The sequence below is a fragment of the Ictalurus punctatus genome, chromosome 28, assembly GCF_001660625.3.
Source record: "Ictalurus punctatus breed USDA103 chromosome 28, Coco_2.0, whole genome shotgun sequence".
Taxonomy (NCBI): domain Eukaryota; kingdom Metazoa; phylum Chordata; class Actinopteri; order Siluriformes; family Ictaluridae; genus Ictalurus; species Ictalurus punctatus.
Genome location: NC_030443.2, coordinates 15,526,061 through 15,538,461, shown reverse-complemented (window position 1 = coordinate 15,538,461; position 12,401 = coordinate 15,526,061). Strand labels below are relative to the sequence as shown.

General features: G+C 40.4%; 2 protein-coding genes across 2 annotated transcripts in view; both read right to left on the bottom strand.

Moving 5' to 3' along the window:
* Positions 1-6,990, bottom strand: part of tprn (taperin) — a 28,281-nt gene extending 21,291 nt beyond the window's left edge. The window contains exon 1 of the mRNA XM_017459983.3: positions 4,752-6,990. Coding sequence (XP_017315472.1) covers positions 4,752-6,782 — 2,031 coding nt within the window. The 5' untranslated portion in view covers positions 6,783-6,990. The remainder of the gene's footprint in view (positions 1-4,751) is intronic.
* A 2,242-nt stretch (positions 6,991-9,232) lies between these two features.
* tmem203 (transmembrane protein 203) lies at positions 9,233-12,349 on the bottom strand. Its single transcript, XM_017459752.3, has 2 exons — positions 12,190-12,349; positions 9,233-10,122 (listed from the first exon to the last, which is right to left on the bottom strand). The coding sequence occupies exon 2, from the start codon at positions 10,038-10,040 to the stop codon at positions 9,633-9,635; it is 408 nt and encodes a 135-aa protein (XP_017315241.1). The 5' UTR covers positions 10,041-10,122; positions 12,190-12,349; the 3' UTR covers positions 9,233-9,632.
* Between the last annotated feature and the right edge of the window lie 52 nt (positions 12,350-12,401).

Here is a 12,401-nt window from a genome sequence, read left to right as displayed (position 1 = left end):
GTCATCAAAACTCTGGAGTAACACAAACTATGTGAACTATTCCACTAATGTGGAACTATGTGAATTTTGTTGTGATAAAAAAAATAAAATAAATAAAAATAATTTAGTTTTTAGCATCTTCAAAGTAGATTTTGGTGTGCCCTTTTATAAAAAAAAAAAGTTTTTTGTGCTTTTTTGCGGAAAACTACTTGAATCGTCGAAATCGCAATGGCACGAAATTGTTTTGCGTGGTCTTTCACAGGGATGTTTGTTAGTAAATGAGACCTTTTAGCTGTACTCATGTGCGATGCACATGAATTAAAGAGGCTTTGACTGAATGTTGCAGAGTTTGCGTTCATTTCTGAGAACGCAAAATCACGAAATCCTCGAGGAACTGTATTTAAGTCCATTTAAGTACATTTCTTACACTACCCATGAATCCTTTAAATGAATCATCTTTACATTAGGCTCAATGGCAATCCATTTACTATACATGCTCACTACACAGGGTATAATATAGTAGCACCCAAGAACGAATGTAGTGCACTATAAAAGTAAAAAAAAATATATATATATATATATATATATATATATATATATATATATATATAAACTCACTGTCAACTTCATTAAGAACAAACACCTGCACACCTGCTCATTCGTGCAATTATGTGCCCAATGTAGCCTCAGATTCCTGTTCTTGATTGACAGGAGTGGAACCTGATGTGGTCTTCTGCTGTTGTAGCCCATCTGCCTCAATGTTCTCAAATGCTTTTCGGCTCACCACGGTTGTAAAGAGTAGTTATTTGAGCTACCACAGCCTTCCGGTCAGCTTGAATCAGTCTGGCCATTCTCCTCCGCCCTCTCTCGTCGACAAGGCATGTCTGCCCACAGAATTACCGCTCACTGGATGTTTTCGGATTTTTTTTTCCTCGCACCATCCTGTGTAAACTCTAAAGACTTTTGTGTGTGAAAATCCCAGGAGGTCAGCAGTTTCTGAATTATTCAAACCAGCCCCTCTAGCACCAACAACCATGCCACAATCAAAGTCACTGAGATCACACTCCCCTCCCCCTTATGTTACTTGATAGAAAGTGAATGTTAATACATGATCCTCTTGACATGTATCTGCATGGGTTTATATATTGCACTGATGCCACATGATTGATTGATTGGATAATTGCATGAATGAGCAGGTGTACAGATGTTAATGATAAAATGGATGGTGAGTGGCATTCCAGCTTGCCCAAACCAAAGTAATGAATTCACATTTATAGTGCATTCCTGAAAGCGCATACAGTGTCATGTCAATGTCGGTGACATTTTGCTTTAAAATGACAACAGACTCCAAACTTACAGAATGAATTTCTCCTTAATCAGAACAGACCAGAAAATGTAAATAACCAATACGAATGCATTATTGGGCTTGTATACTGTGTCCAGCTCATTTTAATAACCCTTTCTTAATAATAATAATAGTATAATAGTGTAAGAGCACAAACAGAGATGGTCTCAGAACATCTGGAGCTTCCAACAGGCCTTTCCTACTTTCCTTTTTTGGCACCTTTTCATTTCGACTCAGTGTCTATCCAAATCTTTCCCCTCCAACATTTTTTCATGGAACAGTTGAACTTTTTCCAGCCACAAATCATAAAATGTATAAGCAGGAGCTGCAAAGTCCAACCTAAACTCCTGAAAGCAAATAGCATGTGAAGTAATCAGGCCATAAACTTACAGAAGAAGGAAAGCGTGGAAGATCGGCCTCTTAAACCACTCTAGGAAACAACTTGAAAAACACAACTAGTCTACAAAAAGAAAGAAAGAATGAAAGAAAAGAAGAAAAAAAACCCACATGGCCTCCATTCCCAGATTCCACACAAATTGCATGTTGTTAAAGTTGCCACAATTTCCCAGTTCCAGCCAAAAGCTTCAAAGCGGAGAAGTGATCTTGGCAGAATGAGAAGAAAAGACCTAATTCCAGCTGAGTCTAGGGACAAGAAGCCAGGCTGCTGTGGTCAGACTTCAGAGAGAGACATGTTGTACCTGTCTAGGCGTGACACACACCACAGAGAGGTAAAGAGAAAAGAGGTCATGGGAATTTATGGCTAACTGGGATTTAAAAAGGAAGCCGTCTAAATCTGTCACGGTGTGAAACAAGATCCGCTCTGTTGCGACACTTGATCTTGATATGTATAAAAGCCAATACAAGTGTACTGTAAGGAGGGATAGTCATAGTAAAATCACGTGCGTTCATCTTATAAGCCTATAAAAAGTACGGACGTTTCATAATTTTGACATTCAAGACTGCGTTGTAGTTAATCGCGTATACATTTATACTGCAACTGCAGCCAGTCAACGGCCATTTAAAAGTGTTAACTGTGTAAAATAGATGCTTTTTGGCTGTGTTTTGAGCTGCAACTCAAACCCAAATCTACTATTTTGCACAAGATTTTACATTTGAATAGAATTAGATTTATGATTAAGGGTTCTCTAGATATCCCCTCAGGTTAGCCAGCTAGGATTATAACATGGTTATGAATATGACATAAACGTTCTCTCAAGAACTGTCAGGATAGCTCACCTGGCTAGTTTACCAGTGAAGACTCACCATGTATACCATTTTATAAATAAAATCCTGTCAGAATGCTGTCGGGTTAGCTTAATGTTGGCTAGCTAAATAGTTTAAGCAGTAAAGATGGTCAATATTGATGAATAGGACTTAAAATTCCTCTCAGAAACCTGTCAGCTTAGCTTGGTAGTTAGCTGGATGGTGTTAGCAGTAGAAGTTAGGAACATTTATAATATTTATAAGTCTTAAATTAGATTCAAATCCCATTCTGGACTCGTTTAATGAGTCAAAGTTATTTAACAACAAATACAACAACATGGGAGTAAAACCCGCATAATGAAGGGTTAGAGAAGAACCTCTGCTAACCGTAGTACCCACAGTTACAGCAAAAACAAACATGGCAAACACAAAACTCAAGGTTTATTGTTGTACTGAATCTTCAGAACTGTGACTTTGCGCTTATTTAAAACATAATCCATTTTACTAGCTAGCTAAGTGGCTAACTTTTACCTGCCACAAACAACTGTATTTATACAAGCATACAAACGGAAAACTACATGTGACTAGTCTGAACCAATAGCTTGGATCTACTCACTTATAATTCACAACAACATGGATTCAATTAGATTTACAATGTGTGAACCTATAAAACATCTAGCGGTCAATTAGTAGATTTGTTTTGCCCTTGCAGAACTGCAACACTTCATAGCACATGACTTCTCACCTGACTCCACAGAGCAAGACCTTTCTTTTCTGTTCAAGTAGAAATAACCTGAACAGCATATGAGCCTCCATGATGACTACTACTAAGTCAGCAATAAGTCTCTGATCCATGTTGATGACAACAGCTTTACCATCATGGCTGCATCACCCATCTTAATCTACCGCCCAGAGGAATGTAGTTCCAGCCTGAATCTGACACCTTAATCCAGGTAATCAAGGTCTTCAGTGCCATATGATTATTAGAGCCAAGTAGGCTGAACTACAGCAACAAACTCTGTCTCTAGTCTACTTTTATAGACTTAATATGTAACACTAGTAAGAAAATAAGTTTTAGTTTTATTTAGGTTTTTATCCAAGTCAGCTTTTGGAAATTCTGTAGGTTTCTAAAGCAATGTTCATTTCTAGCTATCTGTCTTAAGGCTCTATTTTAATGTTGTTGTTTTTTTTTTTTAACGTTTCGGTCTTAATGCTAGGTTCGGTCTAAATAAGTTGCCTAATATTATGAACTACTAGCCAGTTAGCATGCTCTCAGTTTATTAAGTGCTTGTATTACGTATTATTTATTGCATTATGGCATTCTTCTTGTGACTATGGGAAAAATATCATAGAAGCCAAATTTCTATAAGTTTGCTAACAGAGCTAAACTAGCAAAGCATTCAGTAGTTATATCAATTAAAGACTAATACATTTAAGTTGGAGAAAAAGGGGGAAATGTAACATTTGGGACAAAAATGGTTCCCAGTCAGCTACATTTAACAGTGAGTAACAAAGATAGGAGTCAATGTTATTAAAAGTAATGAAGATACACTTTTATGGAGATGCTGTGGGGATTACAATGTCCATATTATATCATATCAAATAATTAGATAGTTCTTATCATTGTATAATACATGGTTGAGAGATACTAAATCGATAGAGTATTGTAAAATGGAGATGTTTAATAGTTGCATCCCTTAGCAGGGTGGTAGACCTCGAGGAATGAGACTGGGCAACCTGGTTTAAAAAAAAAAACATTAGCTACTGGCAAACCACAAACAACAAGAACAAACAAATTCCTCAGACTCTGAGAAAACACAGATTGAGTCAAGGTTTCCAAACTAAATACCAGGACTTGAGTAAATCTCTGATGAGACTGTCAGGACAATAGGCCTCATGTTCCAGCTAACCTAAGGATAATACTATACCCGAGTAAGGCAGCAGTCTATACAAATAACCTAATATGGTATACGAACGCATGGCAAACCCTCAGTAGGGGTTACTATGTTTGGAAACATATAGAGATTTATGTGGAATTGTGATCTACTTGAGCTGAAGCCCACACATCTCATGTTCATCTATGACTAATATACAGTAAAATAATACAAAAATAAAATCACTGAGATGCATAGTCTGTATGATTTAATTACGAGGTGACAGACATGCTTGTGTTGCCTAAAAGCCTTGATAAATGCATACAAGCTTTATGAAATAATATTTTTACCTTCTTTCCTGTGGAGCCAGTCTTGGACAAACAGGATCGGCCCAGGGAAAGGTATCCACCGATCACCTCGATGTCCTCGACTGCCGGGTAACGCTTTTTCAGTAGCGTTCCTAGCTGGGCATAAGGAGCCTCCGTAGAGGACGGCGACCCCTGTGGCACTGCGGCAGGCTCCTGGACAGGCTCCTGAACAGGCTCCTGGACAGCAGGAGTGCTAGGCTGAGGCTCAGTCCTGCGTTTTGGGACGACTGTAAATGTGTTTCCTTTCCTCCTCTGCACCACAGGGCTGGGAAAGGGCGGTGAGGGCTCCACTACTATGTCGTCAATATTAGTAACGGGCAGCTTCTCGAGAGCCGGCTCGGGAATAGGGAGCGATGTCGTTTTTTTGAGTGAATCAGGCGAAAGGATTGATAAGTCACAGGATGAGGTGGGCAAGCTGGGCCTTTCGGGACGCGTCAGTTCTGTTTTGTCTGGCACAGGTGGCACTGGGGCAACAACAATTTTTTCTGGAGACGGGGAAGCTGGAATGGGTAGGGCAGGCGTTGGCACTGAGGGCACTGAAAGCTCAACGTGTGGGCAAGCAGGAGACAGAACGGGGCTGGAGGGCGCGGTGTTGCCAGGCGCCGATGGGACCCCGAGCCGCTTGGGGATGACGGTGAAGGAATTGCGGGACTGGAGGCGCAGGTTGGCGAGGGCACGAGCCTGGACGTCACTGGCAGGCAACGCAGACAGATCCGGGCGCGGCGAAGGCCGGATCTCAAATCTGGGTGAACTAAGGGGCAGCGTGGGGCTTGCCAAGGACTCGGCACGGGCACAGTGGCTCTCCGGAGAGCATGGCACCTTGGCTTTGGACACCCCATCAGCGCTGTCCCAGTCCCGCTCCCTCACAAGCTTGGAATGGTTCCTCTCAGTCTCCTCTCTAGGGTTGACAGTGACACTGCGCGACACTCCACCTACAACCTCAAAGTGACGCCGGAAGGAAGACACTGACTGAGGGGATCCGGGAACAGGGCTGCTACTTTCAGAACCGTTAGGAGACTCCTGATATTTCCGCTCGGAAGACTGGCTACCATGGAAGACTGAATGGCTATAGCACGCTGGGCTGTGAACAGGAGAGCCAGGTTGTGGGCACGGCGCACATTTTGGCACCACATCTGGATGATGGAATCTGGCTCGTGGACCTGACAGGACAGGACTCGTGTCTAAGTCGAGGAGGTTCTCCGAGCTTCGAGACTTCACGTGCAACTTGCCGTACTTCCGGTCGAATTTCTGCAGCATGCGACTCACCGTGCCCTGCGCCAGGTCGGAGAGCTCACAGCTCGCGCGACCCAGCGTGCTCAGGTTCTCCTCGCTTTTACTGAGCGCCGTATCGTAGATCACCACTTCCTTCGCGCGGATCTCAGTAACCGGACTACCTCTGCGGTCCAGCAGGTCACTGAGAGAGCTGTATCCGCTAACGGTGCCGTTCTGCTGCGTTCCGGATGCAGGAAAGTATTCTGGGTCGGACTCGATGATGATGATGTTCTCGGCGCGGATGGTCCGTATCCCGGGCACGGAGCCGTACATTTCTAAAATATGCTGCAGCGGCCGAGAGGCGCTCTCTCGCTCCCGTCGTTTCTTGCGCTCTTTCTCCAGTTTAATAAACGGGTTCTCCTTTATGGGACCCAAGCTCTCTTGAAGCACGCCGTTGTCCGTTATTGTTTTCTCCGCTGATGTCGCTCTGTCGTTAGGGTCCATGGCCGACCAAGGGTCTTTTGTTTTCACCGGTGACATGTCCGGGGATGCGGCGGTGGCTCCGCTACGTTTTCCCGCAGGGGTAATGGTGTACGTCCGGTTAGAATGCGCTCCGGTAACCTCATCGCTGCCACTTCCCGTTAGCTCGCCATTAACCCGAGAAGAGACAGAGTCGACACCTGGCCCAGACCCGCCGCCCTTCGCTTTCCTCCGCTCGAGCAGCTCTCGTTTCCAGGCCGGCATTCTCGAGCCCTCCTTGCCGGCCTCTTGGCGGAGCACACCGACGTCCCCGGCCGACATGACGAGTGTTAAACAACGAGGGATAACCGATAGCAGGGGACTCGGAGCCACGAAAGCGTTCAGCGCTGAAAGGAAGCGACCAGCGGCGCTGTTATTTGCACATCTTTCTCGTCCCTTTGCTGATTCTCGCGTGATGCTGCTGCCTGCCTGTAAAGCCTGGCCCCGCCCCCTGCACCTGTAATCACTGACGTCATTCTTTAGTCTCCAAAACTGGTCCTTGTTTCGTCTTGGCGATTTGAGACACGCCTAATATTTACATATCGCCACGCCCCACTTTATTAATCTCTTTCATTCTCTATTATAAATCAGTCCGGCACATCCCCCCTCAGCCACACCCTCTTCAGTAAATGCGGTTTATTTTATTTACTAACAAAATAACACAAAAAGATCAATAAAACCGATTCGATTTATAGGCCTATGTTTTAGCAGTGTGTAACGCAAAGCACATAAAGAACCAGTGAGTCATCAAACACATTGAGCTTTGTAAATAAAATAGTCTAAACCTCTTGTAAATGAGAACATTTCATTGTCTGTCCAACGGAATAGCCCAAAGAGCTGGTGGGGGGAAAAAACGTCTCACATGATCCAGTTGTAATAAGATTAATTAAGGCAAGGTAAATACAGATAGGCTATTAGGAACTGGCTTATGCTTTAGCTTGACATGCGTCTAGTAGCATTTCTAACGATATAAAATGATTTAAATAGGCTTTTAAACCTGACTAATGTCAGGAAATGAGAGAGAGAGAGAGAGAGAGAGAGAGAGAGAGAGAGAGAGAGAGAGTCTATTCTATGTTGTGGGTGTGGTAAAGTGGATTTATACAGCTGTGGGTTTTACACAATGGGCTGTAGGTCTACAACATGACCATGACCATAAATAGAGTCTAGCCAAAGTTCACTTACAATAAAATGTGAGGCACCTCAGACTCCTTAATGATTGTGTAACACCAAACACAGGAAATTGTTCATGGAAAATTCTGTAATAGCCTACATTGGGTCTGTGTTTAATGTCAGAATCTCAGGATTATTCAGATCTGGAAAAAATTTACACTAAAACATAAATAAATAAATAAAAAAAAGCTGACAATTGACACGTGATGTCTCATACAAATAAACACCGATGACGTTAAATAAATGTGAATATTTGTTGAATAAATCAGATTAGGTCATCATTGTGAATTTGTTTTGGTGTGTTGTGATGTTTTACAGTGTCCTTTTACTCTTGTAAAGTATAAAGCCCTTTGGCATGTTAAAGGTGTGCTATAACTGTTTATTTTATATCATTACAACGATAACAACAATGTCAACAAAAACAACAGTAACTGTTATTATTATGATTATGATTATTATTATTGCTGTAGGTGTTGTGTTTTTGTCATTGTCCTGGTTGTTATTGTTTTATAATGATTAAAAATAAACTGTTATAGCACACGCCATACATATAATAATACTATATTATAATAAAAATATTTTATAAACTGTTATAGCACACGCCATACATATAATAATACTATATTATATAAAAATATTATAATATTTTTTTTTTACAAAAAGTAATAATAATAGTTATTATTATTATTATTATTATTATTATTATTATTATTATTAAAGGCGTTGTGCTACCAGCTGGTCATAATTGAATTTTGATCATCTTCAACGTGCTTTGTAATAATAACAATAATAATAATAATAATAATAATAATAATGTTTTGCGCTGGTCATAACTGGATTTTAAGCAGTCTCAATGTGCTTTTAAATCCTTTCTGTCGTCGTTTGTGTATGTGTCTGTGTGTGTTAGGGGACGTACATACATTTATGACTGTAAGAATCAGCAACGAACTGATTTTGTAATACTGATGGATAAATAGACGTTTCAAAGAACCGAATCAACTGCAGATGATTCATAAAATAGTGAATCTTTTGAGTCATTTGTTATGTTGCACAGCAGCGCCATCTCGCGGTCAGCACAAGCTCACAACATATGCGGATTGGTTTGGTGACCCGACACTACAGGCCTTTTCTAGATCATATTGTATGTGTATTTAACCTTCTACCTCAGACTGACTAACTAATTACTATACTCAGTGGTTTTTTTTGTTTGTGTCCAAAATATGAAACGGCTTAATTCAAGTTAAATATTTTCTATAATGAGTTACATATTAACTAACTTCTAGCTACAATCCCAAATTCACTAAAATAAACTACATTTAGATCACATTTTTGCTCCAAATTGCTGCAATTTTAGGCAGCATTTAACCATATTCATTTAAGCAAGTATCACCAGTATTTACTCTAAAGAAGATGAACGCATGCAGGATTCAAGATCAGTCCATGTGTCTGATTGGATCACATTCAAAAGACAAAGGTAAGTATGAATTAAATCACTAGAACAAAGTTGCATAGAGTCACTGAAGATACAGAATTTATAAGAGATAACACAGGACAAATTAAAGTGTATGTATGTTGGTTTATTTACAATATGTACAAACAAAGTGTTGTCATCACACAGGCAGAATAGGATTAACATCATTCTGAGAAACAGAAATGAAAGCTAATGTCATTCAGCATTTAGGACATCAGAAATACATAAATAAAAACACACACACACACACACACACACACACACACACAGATTTTGCTTTAATGGATACAACGACACCATGTTTATAAACTTGAGCCAAGACCATTAAAAAAAAACATGAATGTCATTTACTCTGCAACTCTGAATTGTAAGCAAATCTCTCTCTGATTGAAACAATGTACACGTGAGCAAATAACTGCTCGGAAATGTTCGTTCGAGTTCACGTGGGTGGAGCCAAACAGTTAAAATGGCAACGATCCGTCATGGTCTCGTTAATTAACACGGCATGCACGGATCATGAGCAGCTGCAGGAGGACGAAAAGTGGCGAGACTATGAGGCCGAAGAGCGGGTCACGCGTCTGCTCGGCTAGTTTCTGGCAAAGCAGCACCTCACACACCAGCTTGAGGCTGAGCACGGTGAGCACCCAGAGCAGACGCAGCACGGCCAGCCGCTCCTCGCCTTCCTGATACAGCCGGATGGAGACGATGGCCGTAAAGTAGGTGCTGAGGCCGTCTGCGGCGAACAGCGGCACGAACACCAGCCACCAGCTCACGGTGGTCAGCAGGTCCACACGGAGAGCCACAAACACGCTGAATGCGAGCAGCGCGGCAAGATGGAGGAAGAGCTCGAAGGTGGCAAAGCCGAGCCATTGGACCAGCTCACGCAGAGAGAAAAGCATGGTGTGATGGGACTTGTACTGCTTTAGGGGATGTTAGGCCAGCAGGTCATGAAGACTGGATCATTATTTTGCTTTTTGCATTCTGAAATGATAAAAGGACAGAAGAAATAATTTATAACAGGTTACTTAAAGACACCATGTTCAGGTCCACAATGGATGTATTGTCTATTACCATTAAGAAGATTCCATGCCAGATATAAAAGCAATAATGTGGGCTCATTTTGTTGATAAATATTGATCCTTCTCCTCACTGAAAGGAAGACTAAAAATTTTGATAAGTCCTGTTGCGAGTTGTTTTTTATTTTTATTATCATATTAAAATGTTCATCATGTTTTAATAGTAATTCTGAAAGGCTTAATGATTAAGCACTCAACAATCAATGGAGCAGGAATGATGAAACAATAGGCCTCATTTATCAATATTTTAATGCTAAAAGTTGTGTGTAAATACTTGCATAAGCCAAAGTGAACTAAAATTTGCCATTTACAAACGTTTCGAACGTTTGTGTATGTTTATCGTTCCTGACACAGCTCATTTGCATTTGGTGACGCCCACAAAACTCCATAAAAGGTCAAACACACAGCCAGCTGGGAGCAAAAAATGAACGATGAAGATAAAAGGCAAAAAGAAGTGGAAGTTATTTTGACTCACTTCTATGCCAATAATAATATTTAGTAATAATAATAATAATAATAATAATAATAATAATAATAATAAAGGAGTACTAAATAATAAGTGACTCCAAAGCACTTCAATAGGACGCTCTGGATAAGGGCGATTGCTAAATGCTGTAAACATAATAAAAATAAGCGCAGACGTATATTCCAGATATAAACGTGCAGTAATCCAAGTAAATGATATGACTTGACGTCGATCAAGGCGAGGTTTACATTAGTCAGTCTTCATGCTTAAATTTACACGCATTCAGGAGCACGAATAGGATACGAACGTTTTTCAGAATTTACAGGATTTTCATGAACACCAAATTTCTTGTCTAACGCTCAGACTAACAAATTACAAATAAATCCGTTCATATCCAGCTTGATCAACGAGGACTAATGAGCCTGTAAAGTGTATTCCTTCATATGAAAAGCAATCCCTCATGTAAAAGAGCAATTGCAGGCCCTTATTTGATAACAAGCCCAGCCATGAGTGTGAGTTCCAGCTGTGATTGGACAGCGACTGCATTTCAGTGCCTCACGACTGCAACACACTGATGAAAGTGAAATTCAACGTGACGGGGAACTGCAAAGTCAGCGTTTAATCCTTATCAGCTTGTTTTTCACTGAAAACGGATTTGCTTTTGCTTTTCAGTGTGGCACGTTGTCCTCATGTCGCATGTATAAACAGAAATACTGTCTGTTTACGTTTTTTTCCACCTGATGTGCTCGCTTTGGTCTCTGGCACAGAATCTTCTCTTTAAAATACACTACATCTCGACCCCGGGACCCTGAAGCTATGAAGCAGGAACACAACCTTCTGCCACTCTGAAATCCAGTTCATTTTTATCTTATTAACATTACCATAGTCTTTTTATTCTAGCAAAGTTTTTCAAAACTATTTTTAAAGACTTTTTTTCTTAAACCTACTAGATTTACTGCATCCAGTATGCTTTGTAAAAAAAAAAAAAATAAAAAAAAAAATAAAAAAATGAAAGAAAGAAAAGAAAAAAAGAGAAAAAAGAAAGAAAGAAAGAAAGAAAGAAAGGGGGGGAAAGAAATTTTACATCACTAACTGTATAAGGACAAGAGAAATCCTGATATTAAATAAAGACAACACATTTACAACCTTGGTGTCCTCAGTAATTAACAATAATCTTGATTATCTTTACTTTTTATCCAGCGTAAGGTATATCGACTTTAGCTAAATGTGCCCCCCCCCCTTTCAGCCTTTGTCTTAGTATTAAATTCATTTTATGACTTTTTTTTTTTTTTTTTTTTTTTTTTTTTTTAAAACCTCAATAACCAAAACGCTATAAAACCTCCCAGACTGTAACACATACCCTGCACATCTGGGCGCTTTTCTTTAATAACACAGCTGTATCTATGCTACTTTAATGCACATATATTGGCATTAGTGAAGCTAAGCTAGCTATAGCAGCGGAAATCGCCCATAAAAGCGACCACGTTAGCAATAAGACAGTCTTACCTAACGAGGTAGTGCATCCTAAAAAACGCGAACGTTACTTTTATTTTTTATATTTTTACATTTTCGATCAATGCGTCAACGTAGTTAAATGAGATATGAAAAAGACCCAGACAGAATAATCACTATAGCGTTGTGACTAATTATTACGCGCCGTCGCGGAGAGATGACGTTTGACGGTAGCCGACGTGACCACAAACCTTAAATCTAAAAGT

Bases quoted from the DNA above. Each gene is read 5' to 3' on its own strand.
- tmem203 (XM_017459752.3), bottom strand. From the start codon at position 10,040: ATGCTTTTCTCTCTGCGTGAGCTGGTCCAATGGCTCGGCTTTGCCACC.